General features: G+C 35.4%; 4 protein-coding genes across 7 annotated transcripts; 2 read left to right on the plus strand and 2 right to left on the minus strand.

The window, feature by feature from the left end:
* Window positions 1–788: 788 nt before the first annotated feature.
* Window positions 789–2160, plus strand: LOC141847474 (uncharacterized). The gene is made up of 3 exons (XM_074735527.1): window positions 789–903; window positions 1002–1077; window positions 1163–2160. The coding sequence occupies exons 1-3, from the start codon at window positions 862–864 to the stop codon at window positions 1921–1923; spliced, it is 879 nt and encodes a 292-aa protein (XP_074591628.1). The 5' UTR covers window positions 789–861; the 3' UTR covers window positions 1924–2160.
* A 465-nt stretch (window positions 2161–2625) lies between these two features.
* Window positions 2626–3848, minus strand: LOC141847475 (uncharacterized). The gene is made up of 4 exons (XM_074735528.1): window positions 3705–3848; window positions 3584–3635; window positions 3431–3498; window positions 2626–3018 (listed from the first exon to the last, which is right to left on the minus strand). The coding sequence occupies exons 1-4, from the start codon at window positions 3846–3848 to the stop codon at window positions 2626–2628; spliced, it is 657 nt and encodes a 218-aa protein (XP_074591629.1).
* A 2377-nt stretch (window positions 3849–6225) lies between these two features.
* On the plus strand, window positions 6226–16136 carry LOC141847473 (lysophospholipid acyltransferase LPEAT1-like). Of its 4 annotated transcripts, none has more exons than XM_074735525.1 (9): window positions 6226–6834; window positions 8666–8767; window positions 8870–8907; window positions 9456–9520; window positions 10629–10697; window positions 13041–13174; window positions 14999–15139; window positions 15352–15415; window positions 15784–16136. In XM_074735525.1, the coding sequence occupies exons 1-9, from the start codon at window positions 6307–6309 to the stop codon at window positions 15801–15803; spliced, it is 1161 nt and encodes a 386-aa protein (XP_074591626.1). In that variant the 5' UTR covers window positions 6226–6306; the 3' UTR covers window positions 15804–16136. The 4 variants fall into 4 exon arrangements, with proteins under 4 accessions (XP_074591626.1, XP_074591623.1, XP_074591627.1 ...); XM_074735522.1 differs by having other exon boundaries at window positions 15855–16136; XM_074735526.1 differs by having other exon boundaries at window positions 15740–15976.
* Window positions 16137–16959: 823 nt separating this feature from the next.
* On the minus strand, window positions 16960–20125 carry LOC141847768 (RAN GTPase-activating protein 2-like). The gene is made up of 2 exons (XM_074735852.1): window positions 20019–20125; window positions 16960–18809 (listed from the first exon to the last, which is right to left on the minus strand). The coding sequence occupies exon 2, from the start codon at window positions 18775–18777 to the stop codon at window positions 17149–17151; it is 1629 nt and encodes a 542-aa protein (XP_074591953.1). The 5' UTR covers window positions 18778–18809; window positions 20019–20125; the 3' UTR covers window positions 16960–17148.
* Between the last annotated feature and the right edge of the window lie 943 nt (window positions 20126–21068).

A 21068-nucleotide genomic window follows, 5' to 3' on the forward strand; every position in this document is an offset into this window, starting at 1 on the left:
CACCTCATGTGATCGTGTTGTACTGTTGCTCCAATTAAAAACCAAGTGGCCTTCTACCTATTTCACTCAATTCAATTATTATTTTTTTTAATTTTTTTTATTTCACTAACTCTTAACCCACACCAAGAACGTTTTTTCTTCTATTAGAAAAGTTTCAACGATATGTCATTTTGCCCCCTCTATTTTTTATATTTTATATTTTCTTTTAGCGAAATGCCATTCAAACTTTTAATCCCCAATTCATATCCTTTCTTTCGAGTTTATATGCATAATGTTACCTTAAGTTTTTTTTATTTATTTTATCATTGAATCGTCTCATATATATCTGACACTAAAATTTCTATTTAATTTTTCTAAAGTTCCTAATTAACAAAGTGAAACAATATTAGAATAAAATGATTAGCATGAATCTAGAGTATTTTTTAAAATAAAAATAAATAAATATCCTAATGTCATCTAGCCTTTTTTTTAAAATAAAATATTTTCCAGAAAATGAAATTGAAAACACAAACCAAACACTTATTTTTTATCATCAAAAGACTTAAAATATTTATTTTACCTTTTTTAAAATTACCAAAGGGTGATTAGCATGTTGACAATAAAATGAAAACCTAGGGGTACTTCGACATTAATAAAACTACGGGCGCTTTTTTGAAAATACACATCTTTAGGAAACTTTAATCCGTCAACTAATGAAAACAAACCCTTTCCCTTTCCCTAATGAAAACAAACCCTTTCCCTTTCATTCCGATACAAAACACAAATAGCAATCCTCCTTGTTTGTTTCTCTCTCTGCGTCCTTTATCATCTCTCATCCTCCTCTCGGTTCCAAATCCAACCTCATTCTTTTGCTTTCCTTCAATGGCGGCAGCAGCAGCAGAAGCCCCAGAAGCCAATTACAAGGTGCAAATTTCACCATCACGATTTCTGATTTTTATTTTTGTTTGTGTTTTTGCAAATTTTCTCCTTGTCCAAGATTAATACATTCTGTTCTTCCTCAGACTGTCGTTTTGAAGGTCTCCATCCACTGTGAAGGATGCAAGAAGAAAGTTGCCAGAATCTTGAGCAAAATTGAAGGTGTGTGCTCGCCAAAGATTCAAACTTTATATTTTTTTCAGAGAAATTTCAAGTTGATTGATAAATTCCTTCTTCTTTCTCTCAGGTGTTGGTTCCATAGGTATCGATATCAGGCAAAACAAGGTGACTGTTAAATCTCTGGTGGATGCCCAAACACTGATTCAGAAACTGAAGAAGCACGGCAAGCACGCTGAGCTCTTGCAGGAGGTGAATCCAAGTGTTCAAGCGCATGAGGAGGCCAAAGAGAAGCCGCCGCAAAAACCGAAGAAGATCGTCGTCGAAAGCAGCAGCTCTTCTCCCAGTACTGCAGCCAAGAAGAGTCCTGAGGCTGAGAAAGTTGAAGCAGTTGTCGACAAGTCTGTTAGCGAGGCCAAAGAAGCCAAAGACGAAACCAGAAAACCCGAAAAGGTGGAGATGAAGGCGGATGAGAAGAGCTCTGAAACTTCGAAACCACCGGCCACCGCCGATAAGTCTGAGAAGGCTCCTGAACCTGCAAGCAGAGAAGTAGAAGCACCAAAGAAAGTTGATGACAATAAGGCCAAAAGTGCAGTAGAATTCAGAGGTGATCACATCCCTCAGCAGTTCTTTCCGCCGCAACCGGCTTATGTTATGAGCTACAACATGGCCCAACAAAGCATGAGCCAGTCCCACTTTGTTACTCCCATGGCAGCCGCATCGTCTCAAGGGCACACCTACGATGATCAGTATCCATATTATCATCGATACTACGATGGCCCGGTTGAGGCTCACCCGGATCCAACTGCCTACATGCATCAGCCAGCAGCTGATCCATACAACATCATGTTCAGCGACGAGAACCCGAATGCGAGTTGCAGTCTAATGTGACCTTTTCGACCGAAACCCGAACCCGAATTACACCGAGTAGAGTTGCAATCTCATACAAGCACTACTTGTACAAGTTGATGGAGTTGTGTTAGTCAAACATGCATGGTGCATATATCCAATTTTATCTTGAAAACTTGAAACATCACCTTCATTGAGATTGATCCTTGCAAATATTGGCTCCCTCCCTTTCTTAAAGAACACAAAACAAAGAGAAATAAAGAAACATGTTGATGGCTTTGTTGCTTGCATGATTGGGATTGGATTCCTTTTCATTGAACGCATGTGGTTTGTAAGAATGACTAGTTTGCAAGGGAAGGGGGGCTTTCATGCCCGATTTGTCCCGAATTCGTACAATATAATAGTTCATGATCTAGAGATAATGGAGGTGAAGAGTGGTGGGAATTGAATATTATTGCTTGGGGTTGGTTGATGCATCAGCAAACAAACTTTTGAGCAATATTCAAAGAGGATGATAAGAATGAGATAGATGATGACTTCACTTGTTGCCGCCTGTTTTGACTCTTTGTTTATAAAAAAAACTGAGTTGATGTATGTTTATCTTGTGCAAGAGGTCATAAAATCAAACAGATAGAAGAAGAAAAAAACTCATTCAGTGTTTAGTTTTCACATAAACAAGTTTAGGACAAACTGTTAGAACTCTTCCAAGTTTATGCTAAAAGAAAAAGTAGCAATTGGACCTGTTCAAGTCTCAGTTTTCACATGCTTATTGTTCCCCATCTCATAAAGAGGCGACTCACAGGCTGAACTATAGTGCCATTGGTGTTTCAGTGGCTTCTCCATGGCCTGCCTCCTCGAGTGAGGGTACGATAGCCCTTGTTTGTAAGGGTCGAACAGTGGTGACTCATCTCGGTACGCTTGGTTAGCTCTCAAACATCTTTCTACTACTTGGAATTCTTCTCTAAATCTCATCTGCATTTGTCTCAAACGAGTTTGCCTCGTGTGCTTCTTCTCATGGCTGCCCTTATTGCCATGGCCCCTGCAATTGAACCTTTCATAGCACTCCTTGCAAAAGTGGCTCCTCCTCTCACAATCAAATGCCTGCCTTTTGGCCTTGTCAGAGAGACATGCATATGCCTTCAAGACAAACAATTCTTCATCAGTGCCAGTCCAATTTGTTATGACAAACAAAGTGAAGTAAAATAAAATGACAATTTCACATCATCTGCCTATAGTTTTACCTTCCTTTTCGAGTTATCTTTCGATAAAAATTCAACTATGACAACCTCACTCGAGTTCAAAAGCCACACTTGCTACTTTTAACATTGAAGTTAAAGGACTTTGTGGACTAAAGGCAAAGGAAACATTCATTCAAGTTTGTTTCTTTTGCTTCTTTTCATGAAAAAGAGCTTGTTCCAATGTTAGCTTGATGTACTAAAGTTAAAACTATCGATCAATGAGGGCTTCTGAATGAGTTGAGAATAATATCTTTAAAACCATTTCCTCCAAATGCTTGCATAAATCGAAATGACATTTTGTTTCATTTTACCTCTGAGACAAGTTTGAATGCTTCATCAGCTTTGGGATGCTTATTTTTATCCGGATGAAGTTGCAATGCTGCGATAAATCTCCACCCAAATACAAACCGAGTCATTCGATAACAATCTAAGGTGATCATTGCAAGTGAGAATTATGCGCTTACCCAATTGGCGATAGTGCCTACGGATCACATCCACCTTTGCGTCCTCATCGATCTACATCCGAAGCTATCGTTGAAACTCAACCAAACGGCAAGTAGAAGTAGAGTGTAGTGATGTACATACCCTGAGGATGAGATACCAGTCGACAAACACCGGCATTGCGAAGGCATTTCGTCGATGAACACAAGCGGAGAACGCGGCGGTAGCGGAGCAAATCGCCTCCACGAGATGTGCTTTCGAATCCGGAACTCGTTCTTCTCTCGCCATGGATCGATCGGCGAAGAGCAGAGAAACACAAAGGCAAAGTTTTGAGATCTTGATCTCTTGCCTTTTGAATCAGTCAAAGTTATATCGCCTCCGTCTTTTTTCTGATTCCCCCCTCTATTTTGCTTTAATTGCGAGGAGTTTGAGCGGGCCGAGCGAGTTTGGTGGAAGAGCGGAGGGGAAGACGGTGGAGAAACCGTTGAGATGGACACGTGGCTTCACCTGGTTGAGCAAGCTCGGGTTTACCGTTACCTTAGTCTTCGTGAATTAACTCTATAATGTTGCAATTAATTAATGGGATTGCCAGTTAAACATCGATTAATTGCGGGCATTAATTGAGTGATTTATTGGAGTTGGAATATGGAACAGCGTGGAACCGCTGATACGCATGACTAAGAGTGGGCCCCTAGTTGGATTTTATCTTCGGATAGTTTTATAATCAAGTATTTCACCTATCGGATAGGAACAAAAAAATGATCGGTGGTACCCATAAGTCGGGTATCCGAGTACGCTAAAGCTACTTGTCACAATAGAATTCCCGTCACAAATGTTGTGATGGGAATCTGCACCGTTGGATTTTAAAATTAAGATTAAATCCTGATCGTAGATTGAATGGATGATTGTGATTGAACGGTCCAGATTCCCATCACAAATTTGTGACAGGAATATGTTGTGACAAGTAGCATCACTCATCCGAGTAATATCGGATGCTTAATGTTTGGTACCTGATAGATAAATTAAACATATCTGACAAAAGTTTTAAAAAATTAATTTGGACATCATCTCTACACAAGAGGAGTGATATTTTACACATCTTAAAATATGATAGTGTGAGACATCAGAATTATGACGTCTAAGAATTTTGAATACATGAAATAGTATATAATATCATTTTATATTTTTTATTATTTATTTATTTATTTTATTTATGATTAAGTCATTTAAGATTTTTCTTAGATTGATTATAGTATTAAACATAAAAAAAATTTAAAACAAAAAAAATTAATTGTTGACAGAGTGTGCCAGATAAGAAATGTAGAATAGCAACTTGACATACCTTGTGAATAATTAATTTTTTTTGCTTTGAAAATTTTTTTATGTTTAATACTATAACTCAACTCCTAAATTCTAAAGGATAAATTTTAAATGATTTAATCATAATTTTTTAAAAAATAAATAATAAAAAAATAAAATGATACTATTAACTGTTCTAGACATCCTAAATATTTTCAAGCATCACGATTTTGATATCGCACACGGTCACATATTTTAAAACACACAGGATATACATATATAGAGGTTTGAAAATCACTCACATTATTGTCAATGAATAATATTTATTTCTTATGAAATAAATGTGAATAAATTAATTTTAATTTATATATATATAACGATGAATACATTTTACATAGAAAAAATTATTCGAATCTGACTTTTTATAATAATTACCTGATCCGATGGAGTCGGATCATGTTTTGAATACCCCAACTTCAATTTCCACCATTACGCATGACAATGAAATATGACATTAAATAATCATATATATATATTAAAATTGTAGAGGTCATGTGTTATAATTGAATAGTTGAATAAAATTTTTTATATGTTTAGTATTATAATTTAATTTTAAAATTTTAAAAGAAATATTTTAAATAATTTAATTGTAAGTTAAAAAATAAAAAATATTATTATTTATTTTTGGTGTCTTGAATATTTTATCGAGTTGTACATTATTATAAGATGCACAAGATATTATCACTATATATATATTTAAATAATAGATAAAAATATTAAAATTGTAGAGGCCATGTGAATAGTTGAATAAAATTAAAAATAACGCAATACATTTAGATCCATTGCCTTATACAATAATTAAAATCTAAGATATCATGTGATAGTCGGGTTAAAATAATGAGTTTAGTATCAATTAGTAATAAGTGAAATTTTTTAGAGTAATTTGAAAATATCCTTCAGGATTTAATATGTTTTAAATTGACTCTCAAGATTCTATTTATATAAAAATATCTCCTAAAAAATTTCTTTTTTACTTCAAAATACCGCGAGCCATTTAAATTTAAAAATCCTAGAGGAAACGTTTCGTTATTAATGAAACGTGGGCAAAAATAAAGAAATAAAGACGTCCCTCTTTCTTCAATAAATATTAAAAATATTATTTTAGGAAATTTCTTATTTAAAAAACTTTTATTTAATATTAAACTTTTCTGAAGTAGTTATAATTATAATAATTTTGATCAATTTCGTAATTAATATTTTGATATAATAATATTTTATATATAAATTTTTGGATTTTTTTATTAATTAACAGAATGATTATATTGCCGCTTGCGCTGTTGTACTCCAATCAAATCAGTCTCTCGATTCTTCTTCTTTATCATGTAAACCAACGGCCCACTCCCGTTTCCCGTTCCCGTTCGCGGTACCGTCGTTAAATATTCCTCCCATGTCGTCGTCCGACGTCACCGATCTCGCCGGAGCGGATGGATCTGAATCCAATTCCTTCCTCTTTCCGCCGGGAGACGAAGGCGATTCGGCCGCGCCCAAGGACGATCAGCCGCTCCTCAAACCCGACTCCTCCCCCACCGCTGCCTTGGCCTCCGCCGCGGTACCGATTTCTTCCGAGGAGTTGGAGAGGAAGTATGCCCCTTACGTGCGAAGGGACGCCTACGGCACGATGGGAATGGCGAAGCTCCCTCTGACGGAGAAGATCTTATTAGGGATAGCGGCGGTGACGCTGGTGCCTATTCGCGTGGTTGCGGGGGTGCTGATACTTGTGTTTTACTATCTTATCTGTCGGATATGCACGTTGTTCTCCACTCCGAGTCGGGAGAATGGCCAGGAGGACTACGCTCACATGACTGGGTGGAGGAGGGAGGTGGTTGTGCGATGCGGGAGATTTGCCTCTAGGGCAATGCTCTTCGCGTTTGGTTTTTACTGGATTAAAGAGGCTCGCCGGGGCCTTGGTAATGAGGTACTACCAGATCGAAGTAGAAATCTCTCTCCAAGTTTTTGCTTGTCGATTTTTCTTTCTTTTTTGTGTTTGTTTGGACTGTCCTATCTTGTTCAGTTCATGCCGTTAAATATATAGTATTCATCCTAAAGAACATTATTATTATTATTATTAAATACCAAATTTCTAAAACTATGTTTGTAATGACAACTTCGATCCATATTTACTAAAAAAATCATGAAGTTATATGAATACCTTCTGATTTGCGAAGTTTTTTGTTTTCCTGAATCAGAAGGTATATGAAGAGTGATGTCAAAGAGAGATGGTCAAGTAGATAAATGCAATAACTAATACTAATTATTTGTGACGTCAAAATGAGGTGATGCTGAAGTAGATTCAACCTTATGTGCATAATCAATGGCCATGACAGTCTAACTAAAAATAATTTTTTGGTATTATGATTCTGCTCCTGTTAGAAGTTATAAGAAAAGGCTAGCACTGTGATACTTAGATAATTAGCATAATGTAAATGACTGAAGATGCAATATTTTTATTCATAATTGATATTTAAATAGTCCACATTCATAGTTATTAAAATCACCAAAACTTGGGGTAACTGGTTCATTAGGCTATCCAGTAGGTCAAATAGTTTAATCACATATTGAATTATCAATCCTAAAATTGACTGAGGGGCTAATAGTTCAGTTACCTTGATTAACTTGCCAAGTTGCATAACTATTGCAACGATCCAATTTTTTTCTATAAAAATCATCTTTAGACATTATCCAATTAACATATCTAATTTGTTAGAACATAAAAAATATGTATCGATATAAAGGCATCTTTACCCATCTAATATTAAAGTAGACAAATAGGGCAGCCAGGTGAATAAATAAGTTGTTTTTGTATTTTTTAATGTTATTATTTGTTGTTATGTCAAAATTTTAAAAAGATACCTTTGCCCATCTAATGTGAAAGTCGATTGGTGGAAATTTGGAAATTTTTTGGGAGTAAACAAACTGGTTTGGTTTCTAAAAAACTGGCTGGTTCTACCAGTATGACAAAAACTGGTGGGTTCAACCAGTTTTTATCCAGATAGAATGCAGATCCTATACCTTATTCAACAGGCCCAGATCAAAACCAGATTAATTGTTTGCTAATTAGACTGGACGACCAATCTGGTTTTAGTAACTATAGTTAAGCTACTGTATCCCTTTTAAGGAGTGTGATCTATACTTATTTGAATGATGCGAATTTTAAACAAATTAACACAATGAAAACTTAGCTAATTGACAAAATGCGAACAGATGAAATCGCAAAAAATGAGAAGCATAATCAACTTATTGTGCATAACTGAAATTATGGATCTTATTACCCTAGCTGCCCTATTATTTATGTCAATGATTATACCTTAAGAAAACTTGTCCTAGATTGTTTCATTTCCTAATTTGCTTAAGAATATCACTTGTGTTGGTTGCTATTTCAGATTGGACTCTGAAGTATACTCACTATTCGCCTTTGCGTTCTATGTTAATATAGATTGGGTCAGTACGACCTTAATTCTTCTAACTATAAGGGAGTTGAAATTTTACTTCAGGCAGGACTAGAATTATGCAGGGTCCCAAGAAAAATAAAATTCTCTCATCAATTCTATACTTCTATTAACTTCATGAATTATGTTGAATCGTAAAGTTTTGTGTTAATTTGTATTGTAATAAAGTCACTGTACTGGTCTTTTAAACAAATACAAGTCTTCATGCTTAGGAGATCTTTCTCTTCCAGATGTAGGTACCCTTATGGAGCATTACATTTCTTATATTATTTTCCTAAACTCCACAATCTTCGAAATCAGGTCAATGAATTTGAAAGACCAGGTGCCATTGTTTCAAATCACATTTCTTATGTGGATATTCTCTATCATATGTCATCAGCCTTTCCAAGTTTTGTTGCAAAGGTGTGTTATTTTTTTCTTTTAACAAATATAGCTAAACTATGAAGATATTATGCTTTGAATTTTTCAGCTAACATATTTGAACTTTGTCACTTTCTGCTGAAGAGATCAGTAGCTAATCTTCCCTTGGTTGGTCTCATCAGGTACTATTCTTCTATTATTTTCTCATTTAGACTTGTAGTTTACTAAATCCTTAATTATTTGACAATTACGAAGTTACTATAACTCTGGATCCAGGTATTATGTCTATTCGTGCATGTGAAGTTATCAAGCTTTTTTCTCTAGAAAATCTATTTTTCAATCTTGATGAAGAGAAATTTATATTATTCTCCATTTCTTCCTGCTCTTTCATTTTCTACTTTCTCCATGTCTTTGCACATAAAGTATTTGTGAAACTGAAGCTTCATTTTACCAGATTTTACAAGCTAAAATATATATGGTAGAAACGGAAGTGCATCTTCTCTTATCACATCCCAACATGGATTTTGCACATACCTGATAGAAACAGCAGTGAATTTCCTTTTTCTTGTTACATACCAAGATTGATTTTTCACTATATCTTTAAATGTCAAATAAGATCATCATGATTTATGAATAACAATAGACAAGATTATGTACTATGCTTTATGTCTCTCATTACTAGTATAAATGAGCTAGATGGAATGATGGTACTAGTTCCTTTTCTTTGCAGCAAGTGTCTTGGTTGTGTCTATGTTCAACGGGAGTCCAAGTCATCTGATTTTAAAGGGGTTTCAGGTATGTTTTCACTGCAAATCTACATGGATCATAGTAGCATACATGTATTGGACAATATCGTGGTATTCATTAAAGAAAATTCTTGATCTTTAATGTTACAAAGTGGATGAATAGATATGCTGAACAGTGTATTTAGAAACTAGTTCACTAGTTAAAACAATAACCAAAAGGGCACTGTTTCTGCTGGTGGTATGACATGAAAAATCAGTTTGCTGACCTCAAAAGGAGGAAAATAGTGATTACTTGCCATACTTAGGAACCCTATTCTGTGATACCTCACATTTGTTTGTATGTTTGGATGCCATTCTGGTTATCCTCCAATGACCTTCACAGGATGCTTTAGGGACTACTATGTCATTTGTTCCCCCCTGGGGTTCCATTGGTGGATAGTTGTATCTCTGTGCATGTCTTGTTACTACTGCCTTGTCTCTTCCTTAAGAAGAGAAGATCTAAAGTTGGCAATCCGTACAAGCCCAGGGAAGTACAGTGCACAGAAACTAAACATAACAAAAGACTGGTCCTAGAACTGAATGCAAAAATGTTCTTGTTGGATGAACAAAACCAACTCTGAACACTGTGTCTGGTTCACTCTACTGAGCAGAGTATTTCCAGGTACTGATTATTAATGGAAGAAGTTGGAATGAGTACTTCTTCTCCAATTCTTTCTGAAAATGAAGTTCTTGCTTAAACAGATCTCACCAAAAAGAGAAGACTCTGGATTACTCAGACCCTTGATCTGTTTATATGAATATTGTTGTGTTGTTGGTTTTCTGTTTAAGACAACTAACCTAACAACAAACAAGAAGTAAAGGAAAAAAACTTTTGGTAATGATCTATAGCTATAATGAAGACTGTAAGCTATAGTGTGCCAAAATCATCATGGCTTACTATAGTGAAGGACGTGTAGTAATCGAGTATTAGAAGAAGTTAAATGATTAAAAACAAATGTCTATGTCTGTAATAAAGATATTTTGTTGTTAACCTCTGTCTGTTTGGTGTATATTGATATTTCTAGCATCTTTAGCATTCCATAACTATAAATCTTTTGGTTCAGTTTTCCTCCATTGTTTAGCATGCTTCTTTAATTGCCTTCTGTTTTATTTCTTAGGTATTGTCACAGAAAGAATCCAGAAATCCCACAAAGACAATCTTTGCCCAATGATGTTGCTCTTTCCAGGTCAACATGCAATACTGTTCATGCTTATCTTTGACTTTTAATAACCATATGGTTTTTTAGGTTGACAACAGCTTGGTGTGAATTGCTTTCCAATTCAAAATGTTATCGCATTATTATGGAATCATGTCATTATTAAGGAAACAGTGGATAGATGCAGGGTTCTTGCTCTTCAAAAAAATAAAACACTGGGCTTATAAGCTGCTCAAACTTACTCAGAACATGGTGGACTCCTGCAGTTTCTTTTTAATGTAGTGAGTGATCTAGTTAGTGCAAGACCAGATAGTTAGGTGGCAATTCTGATATAGAATACTTTTGATAAAAGATACACCATTTAATCTCGATTGATTGCTAGGGTCAATATTGTGAGGAAGTTGGGTTTATTGACCGATTATTGATTAGAAGCCATCGTCTTCTCATAGCATTGGGCTCCAAGTATGACAATGAGCTTAAAAACCATCCCTTTTTGACATGGGACTGGATAAGTTTCTGCAAAATAGTCATTCAACGGATAACGGATAATGTTCTTGGAACACTTCATCATTTAAATATTTTAATGGCTTAGTCAGTAGAATTTGCATCAGCTAATCACGTTCATTTCTAGCCTCTAGGTATAAGAATGTACTTAGATGCCATAGCTAAATGCATGGATCTTTTGAATAGACTCTGCATTATACAAAAGGAATCTCCCATATTGGATCCTCCAATCTTATAAGGTAAGGAGAAGACACTGAGAATGTGCTTGGTCTGGTTACCCGGCCTATTGTCAAATCAGTATATTTGGAAAATCTAAGCTAGAGATTTTTAAGGATAATGTTCTTGGAATACTTCATCATTTAAATATTTTAATGGATTAGTCAGTAGAATTTGCATCAGCTAATCACGTTCATTTCTAGCCTCTAGGTATAAGAATGTACTTAGATGCCATAGCTAAATGCATGGATCTTTTGAATAGACTCTGCATTACACAAAAGGAATCTCCCATATTGGATCCTCCAATCTTATAAGGTAAGGAGAAGACACTGAGAATGTGCTTGGTCGGGTTCCCCAGCCAATTGCCAAATCAGTATATTAGGAAAATCTAAGCTAGAGATTTTTAGGGCAAATTGGTGGCTTTCATTGCCCTTCCTTGCTGAGAGGCTCCTTTAATATCAATAGGTTCTTTCTATGTGGCTGATTGTCTTCATTTTAGTGGGATGCTACTACATTGGGACAAAAAACTCAGGGGCCTCAAATCGACCTAATTTCTTTTTGTGTGTGTGTGTGTGTGTGTGTGTGTGTGTGTGTTTCAGATTTTAAAAGCTATGATATCAATTATCAGGGTTCCCAGTTTTTTCTAGAAAACTCAAAACTAACTCGATATAAATATATAATTTTGCAATTATTCATGTGTTGTATGATGAATATATTATATATGTCCAAACAAACATGAAACCTGAATTGAACCCTTTGTTTCATATTTTTCCATAGACTGAATCAATTCTGATTGAGTTTGTTCAGAAACCCACATTGACTTGATCCAATCACACCCCTAGATAATCCATTCTGAACAATAATTTGTATGAACACCTCCACTTATTGCTTGGTTAGCAGCACACACAATGATCCTTTGCCACCATGAAACTTCATCATCCAGGGAAAAGATTGTCTTGTGTTTTTGACAAAAATTTCTTCGTATTAAACTCAAACTGGCCAATATTAATTCATTATTGAATTCTTCCATAGTTATTTGGTTAATAAATGTTGATGGATCAAGGATTAAAATTGTATTATTAGATTGATCCAGGTTGCAATTAGTATATGACACTTGTGAACTGTGGTTTATTGAGCCTGATTCTGGAAGAAAAGGAAATAGCATAATATACTGGTATGCTGTCAGCTATGGACACAAATTGTACTTTTTACTGAGTTAGTATGGTTTTTGTATGGTAAACTGCTTCCTTATCTTCTTACCCTTGGACAGTTATTAGTAAGTACTGAGTATAATAGTAGGCAAATGACCACATCAACATGAACTTTAACCAAATGAGAATTTTCCATGCACTTGGAGAGAAAATTTGAAATATTTATCATATTCATAACAACAAGCATAAGTAGTTACGAAGAGAGCAATGAGGATAAGATGTACATCACACAATTCATAGTTACTGGCAACCAAACTACAAGATTAAGTTCTTTTAATACTGAGTTTTGTTACTAAATGATTACATGTGTATGCTTATATCTAAACAAATGAAGTTGCTTTTTCTATATTCTCGCTCAGAAACATGCATGATGCAAGCTTTCACTTTTATTCGATTTAACTAGTTCAGCTGATGTGGTTGTAATTTGTTTTCTTAATTTCAGAGGGAACTACTACAAATGGTGATTTTCTTCTTCCTTTCAAATCTGGTGCCTTCTTAGCCAAAGCACCTGTGGTTCCAGTTATTCTTAGGTATCCTTACCATAGATTTAGTCCAGCATGGGATTCCATATCAGGGGTGAGGAATCAGCAACCCACTTGTTGATTAATATTTTCCCTTCATTTTCAGCTTATTTAGTACATCTGCAAGATGCTTGGGAAAAGATTTTAATGATTTTGCTAGAATTTTTGTAGTATTAACTCAGAGTTTGTGTGCCTGTGTTTGGAGGGTGAGCCCCTGATCCAATGGCTTTGTTGATTGCAAGTCGATTGTTCAACAATAGTCTCCCATCACCTTGCTTGCAATTTAATAGCAAGATGCATAATATGCAAAAATAAAATTTGGAAACAATGTAATATATATATAAAAAATTAAATATATGATGAGTGTGATTTTTCATTTGATACTTGGACTATCTACACCTTTGCACCTGTCTTGGGCACTGAGATTTGGGCATCTACACAAGTTAAAATTCAGTACCTCTACTGAGCATGTAACATGTGTAAGTTTGTTTTTTTTGTTAAATATCCATGTTAGACACTTAGACCCTTGTATCAGATACTTGTACCCAAGTCCAAGCAATGTAGATTTTTACCTTGTAAATTAAATTATCACTTTGAATTGAACTTACAATATACCAGTATGCAAGTAGTTTGGACCAAAAGTAATAATTGGATGTTATCATCTAAGTTGACGCCAAAAGAGTTGTTGTATGTTATTCCAATTGCAAGCATTCTAATTTATAATGGTTTAAGTCAACTATTCTATAGCTATTTATAGCAAATGTAATGATATAGTGATGACTGTATATAAATATTGTTACTGCCAAAGCAACATAGATGTTGAATTATCACTTTGTATTGAACTTACAATATACCAGAATGCAAGTTGTTGGGATCAAAAGTAATAATTGCATGCAATCATCTAAATCGACGCCAAAAGAATTGTTACTCTGTAAGTGACACGTGTATGCTATTCCATTGCACGCATCCTAAGTTCTAATGTTTTAAGTCAGCTATACTGTCACTTCAGTACTTGGACACTCAAATGAGCTGTTACCAATTGGTATCAACTAGACTGGCTTCAGTCAGTGTCAACCTACTCTCCATCTACTACTACCTTAATTTCTTAGTCAAAACCTCTTTGCTATTTATTTGGTGTCCCTATGTATACTTTGAGATGCGTCTAAGGCCCAGTTTTAATTATGAGTGCCAATGATTCTTGACATTCCAAATAGGGGTCCTTCTTATTGGAATCCCCTTGTGTCCCCTTCTATCAAACTGCTTTAGATTTATATTCCCATTGGAACTTTGGATTCGTCTGCTCCTCTTTGGGCATTGATCTTTCTTGCTTCATCTATCATAGCTTTGTTGTAGAACTCATTGCCTTGTTTCTTAATCTGTCTTGTTTGTTGTTCTTAGTCAGCATTATTGTTCTCGATGCTGCATAGATGCACATGTTTTTCTGATGTCTTTTGTGTTCTAGAGTTCCTTGACATTCTGCTGGGTTTTGAGCATTGTATTAATTTGTATGAATATACAATGTGAAGACTTGTTTACAAATTCCACATCAATATTGTTTCCGCAGAACATCTGTTCTCATAGTGATTTATTATGAAGTAGATTTTCGTTTGATGGCTGTTCATTCAACACACCAAATGTCACGATGTAAGAGTTTTAAAAGCCATCCTATTTCATTGTCATTTTAACTACACGGAAGCAGGTCACCCAACTCCATCTCGTGTTTCATGGATGCCAGTATTTTTTGTTCCTTCTGAAGTTACTACTCCATTAGCATCTTTAATAAACTTAGACGATGTTAGATTCATCCATGTTCAAGTTAGTTGCCTGCAGCCTCTTAATTTACCCACCTGCTTATCTCTCATTTTATGGAAATTCGCAGGTACGCCATGTTTGTTTGCTTCTTTGTCAATTTGTAAATCATCTTGAAGTGATCCATCTGCCTGTTTATTATCCTTCCGAGCAAGAAAAGGAGGATCCCAAACTCTACGCTAACAATGTGCGGAAGCTAATGGCAACTGAGGTATGCTTGGTCCCTTTCTAAGGCAGATGCACTCGAAGTTGTACGATTTGGGTTGATATGAAAGTCCACTTTAGTTCTTTACATACTATAGTTGCCCTTTCTCTGAACACACATCAAAGATGTATTGTTCTTCCACCTTTTTTTTAAATAAATCTTTGCTTATCCTGATGTATCATTTTAATGGTGTCTAATTGCCGGTTCATTTTCTCCAGGGAAATCTAACGCTCTCGGATGTTGGACTCGCCGAGAAACGAATCTACCATGCTGTGCTGAATGGTAATAGTCTACCTCTTATTTTACGTTGGAAAGATGATTGAGAATTATTGAAAAACGTATTACAAGACTTGTATCAATGAATCGACTCCATTGTTCCATATGTTATACTTTCAACTACTATGGTTACATTTCACTTTCTAAATAAAAGATCAAGTGCTTATTCACCATTCTTCTACCGAATTCCCAAACAAATACTGTGTTTTATGCTGCCAATTTTAATTTTTCAAAAAGTATATCGTATAAATGGAAATTATTCTAAATCCTCTACTATTTTTAACCATCTTGTGTTCCTTTTGTTTCATGGCGCGAGGTGATCGTTGCCAGACTGCATCACCAGAAACTAAACCATCTATCTGTTCTTGATGCAGGTATGCTTTTCCAAAGCTAATTGGGATTCTCTCCTTGTAGACTTATTTATTTATTTTTGTATAATCAATAGCAACAAAACCCACCCGAAAGAAGCAAAATTACGACATCCCACCCTTATCGCATCTTCTGCTCAGCCCTCAAACTACTGCAGCACCCCCAAAAAATCTAAGATAAAAAAGAAAAAAAAATGCTCGAGGCGAAAATTGATGGTAGCTATTTTCCCCCTTTATATTTAGCTGCTCTTTTTTTTTTGGTTGTAGTGATAACTCTGTATCAGCCATTTATTTTATAACTTTGTTTTTGAGTACAAGGAATAGTTCACAGAAATGATAAATATGGAGATTAGCTGAGATGTTTCATGTGTTTCCTAGATCATCAACTGAGATTTTCTCGTTTTCTTAACCTTAATGTTGTGTTTCTACAATGATTAGAAAGAACTGTAGAAAGTGTGATTCTATCACGTTGCTTCCTTGATATGAAATATTAGTAAGATGAAATATTGCCCCCAGGACATAAGCAAGGCATGAGTAATATAAAGAAGCGCATTTGAGGTTAATTGGTTGGCGGAAAATTTTTATGGGATTATGTTGGTTATATTCAAGATTAATCGGTTGAATATCTAAATTATAAAAAAAAATAGTAAGATAAAATATTAATGAAACTAGCATGGCAAGTCAAATACATTAAAATATTATGTAATATTTAAGTAAAATACTTGGCAACCGATCAATAAAATTAGGTTTAAGAGAAACATATAGAAAGAAAAATTATATTAATGGACTTCTATTTTAATCCGGCGAATTTTTTTTTTTTCTGAATTCATACTTCTTTAACTTATGATAATAACAGTCAATTAATTCAATTGGATTTGGTAAAAATAGATGAAATTTTAATTTGATTAGATTTGAATAATATAACATAGCTAATTGAATTATGTTTTTAATTTATTACCTTAAGACAAAATCAAGTAGCTTGATTTGGTTCGGATTAGATAATTTATTTATAAATAATGTAAATATATTTTATCAAAATTAATTTAATAATTAATTTTAAAATTACAGTATTGAAATTTTATTTAACGGACTACATCAAATCAATGTGACAATCTGTGTACTGAATCAGCCAACAATAAGGGCATAGAAATCTAGCAAATAGCGCAGATTTCATCAACTTGGTCATCCTCAAATAACTTTGGACAATCTTAGGGCAAGGGGAACCCAAAATTATGTTCCCTGACCATCTAAAGAAATGATGCTAAACTACATTGTTCAACAAAAGTTGTACACAAGCAGAATGCAATCGCAAGATTGCTTAAATTGATGGCAAGATCAATTTTCCCATCTCATGCAGGACTAATAATCTATCTAATCCTCTACTTTCAGATGATGAAGTTTAGACTCTAATTCGCCTTGCTCCACTTCAGCTTCACCATCCTCTTCCTCTTGGTCCTCGCTGCCTTCTGGATCATTCTCGTCCAACGAACCAAGTACATCCTCAGAGTTTTTGCCCTGCTTTAGTATTTCCTTTACCTCGTCGATGCCTTCATCCGGGATAAAATTCCCATTTATGTTCAGCAGTTTAAAGTTAGGTTTATCTGAAACTGCCTGTGCCAAGCATCTTGCCCCTACCCTCCTTATCATGTTACTACTCAAATCGAGTTCCTCGAGTAGAGGATGATCATCTTCCAATGCTTTGCCGATGACAACCGCACCCTGATCCTTCAGTTCGTTCTCAAACAAGAAGAGTTTCCTGAGCGATTTCTTGGCAGCGATGCAATCCGCTAATGCTGGGACGGCACGTAGAGTGATATCATTCCCGCCAATGTCCAAGACTTGTAGAGAAGGTGCGAAGTTCTTCAGTGCATTAGCAATGGCAACAGCTCCCTTGTCCTCCAAATTGAGATAGCTAAGGTAGATTTCAGTAACATGAACAAGCTTTTCCATGGCTTTGCTGAGGGCTATCCCGGCGTCGACACCGAAAATATTATCACGGAGATCAATGTTCCTTAAATGAGTGCAGGTTTCCAAAGCCTTGGCCAACTCAATTCCACCATCTGAGCCTACCCTTGTCGATGAGCATCTGAAATCCTCCAGCAAAGGAGAACATTTCAGAAGCTTGGAAATCGCAATGGCACCCTCATCTCCTGTCATATTGTTGTGGAAATGGAGTGTTGTAAGCTTGTCGGTTGAAGGAATCAACTCACAGACAGCTTTTGCAGCTTCCTCAGAGATTCCATCATTCATCAAGTAAAGCTCCTCTAAGCTGTTCTGTGATTTTAGAAGTGCTCCAAATGCTCGGACGCCCTTCTCACCTAGGGCATTGTCAGACAGGTTAAGATATCGGAGAACAGTACCCTCCAAAGCAGAGGAGAATATTTTCATAACTTCAAGAGCATCATCTTCTGGCCTTCCTGCAACAAAATCTGACAGATTTACTTCGGTCAGCTGCTCTTTAAGAGATGCCAGAATCGGAGCTGCAACATGAGCTGCCTCAACACTGAAGCTTCTGTTGCTAAAACAAATTTTGCTGTATGAGTTTCCTTGCACAGCAAGCGGCCTAAGAAGCTCTCTCGCCTCCTCGGCCTCGATAAATGTCCTCTTTCCGCCGGAAATATCAAACAAAGTTTCAACAGTTTTGGCAAGCCCACCAACTGCTGTGACTTCCCCATTTTCTTTGGCTTTAGGACCTCTTTTAAGAACTTCCAACATTAGCTTGCTACTTTGCTTTGCATAGAACTGAACTGCAGAGCTTCCATCGCCGTCAGGTTCATTCTGAAAATGTTCACTGGCAGCGATAAAACATTCATCTTCAATGTGCTTGGCATTCTCATAGGCCTCTTCTTTGCTCAACAGACCATACTTCCTGGAGAAGATTGTTTCCGAGGAAAGATTCTTTGTCATCTTGTCCACAAGCGTCGCTCTGGTGCTTGCACTGGGAGGCCATAGTTTAATGGAGAATGTGCGAGTTTGAAACTCTTGTGCAGTAGGATCCATAACAAAAACACTGAACCCCTGCCTAGAAATTACTGCATTGAAATAAAGGCAGTGCAACAGTTACATATGGGAGAAAAAAAGATATTCAAGAAAAGAAAAGGAACTAAAAATAAGAAATAGAGAGCTGGAATCATGGGAAAAGAACAAACGAATGTTGGAGAAAGGTGCACAAATAAGTCCAATTTAAATGAATAAACTGGTGACAGATGATTTTAATTTAAGACTGTACAAAGAATAAGTTCAATTTTTATATCTGTATGCTAGAGTATTCACAAAGGAAAAAAGTTCTTTGTATCATCTTGCATTTTACATCCTCCACTGTAAGGAACAAGACACATCTGGTCGAGGCAAACTCTGATGTCATCAGAGCATGTCAAAATTTTCTGTACATAGAAAAGTACACCCAAAACAAACAATGAGAATCAAATTATAAATCTGCTATCCAACAAGTCAATAAACTATACAAATGACCAACTAATATCTGTATGTTTTTTCCTGGTTCCATGCCTCAATTGTGCACAAAATTAGATACCAGACCAAACAAATAATGGAATAAAAAAATTTGCCTACAAAAAACATGCAACTTCAAAGACAGCTTGCTCTTGTTATTATTATGATACAAATTTCATTCTGAACCATCTCAATCTCTTTATCCTTCAACTTATAACAACCAGACAAACCTAAATAAAACAGATCATGGGCAATAACTTAAAACTAGAAATAATTGAAAAAGAAAAACTATCACAGACTTTGAACTTGGTATTAACTTTAGCAAAGTTATAGAATAAAATATACCATCAAAACCGCATTTTCTCATTGATAACAATAAATCTACTATTAGTTAATTTTCTCGTTGCCGCAAATTATACCCCAATCTCCGATTGTCCTGAAAGATGTTCTCATTACACTTCAGAAATACTTTGGGGGGATTTCACTTAACAATCGATGTGTGCACAAAGCATACAATGAACTGAAGTATACAGTTGGATGATTTAGAACTCCTTCGAGACGATGTATAACTCTCATATCTTAAACAATGAAGGAAAACTAGTAACAATGTTGTGCTTGTTTTACAGAGGAAAAAACAAATATGGACGAAAACACTAATCTACAAGAATGCTACAAGAACTGACACCAGCGCACGATGCAAAGTTCACCAATCAGGTCATACTCCAACAGAATGGGATAGCACGACCCTAGTTCAGAAAAAAATATATATATTTCAAAAATACAATTCTTACGCTGACGAACAAGAAGCGAGCAACAATGCCGATGGCTTTCGGGCGTGGCGCTGTAATTCTTCACCAGATCTGAAGAAGACAAACGCACCTGGGTCGACGTGCGGTATGGAAGACGGCCATCGGTAACCTGTGACCGGCCTCTGGTGGAAAGAGAGGAACGACGGCACCGTCGAGTGGAAGCCAGCGATCGCGGCGATTTTGACGGGATTAGGGTTGGTACGTGGGCTTTTGACGGGCCTTTCAACGAGACTCCAATTCAAATCTATAAAAAGTCTTCTCAAAATTTTCATTTAATAATTAAATAAATAAATAAAATTCCCACCAAACGCCCTATTACTTCATTCTTTTAAAAAAATTAATTATTAATTATTAAATTTTTCTTTGATAATATTTGAACTCAACATTTTTAAACAACAAAATCACTTAATAATCAACTGAATGACTTAAGTATAGGGCTGGGTCGGTACGGTATATCGAATTTTGCATACGATACTGTATACCATATCGAAAATTTCGGCATAAAAAAATCTATACCGTTACCATACCGAAAATTCGGTATACCGAATTTTCAGTATAGTATAAAATGCATACCGATCATATCGAAAAATGTTGGTATACTCAAAATTTCGGTATACCGAAACTCACTTTGACAAAAATAATAAATAATAAAAGATAATCAATTCAAAATTCAAAAGCCACATAATAACATAATATCCCTTTCATAATAACAAAGCATTAATTAAACACAATCAACATTATATTAACGGCAACTAAAATATTGATTACAAAAATTAATAACTAAAATATTAATTACAAAAATTAACAACAATTAAAATATTATTACAAAAGAAAGTTCATTGATAACAACTAGCATTTGAAGTAATTACCAACATTAGATTAATGCACTAATAAAAACATGATATATGTGTGTATTAAGGGAGAAAGAGAGGTTCACCTTGGTCACTTATACTTTATTATCCTTTCCTTGGGTGATCATCTTTAACATTGAAAAACTCCATGGCTTGCTTTGAAATATTTTTTAGAACCACT

The sequence above is a fragment of the Curcuma longa genome, chromosome 16, assembly GCF_044706935.1.
Source record: "Curcuma longa cultivar G26 ecotype Majalengka, Jawa Barat chromosome 16, ITB_CL_G26_1.1, whole genome shotgun sequence".
Taxonomy (NCBI): Eukaryota; Viridiplantae; Streptophyta; class Magnoliopsida; order Zingiberales; family Zingiberaceae; genus Curcuma; species Curcuma longa.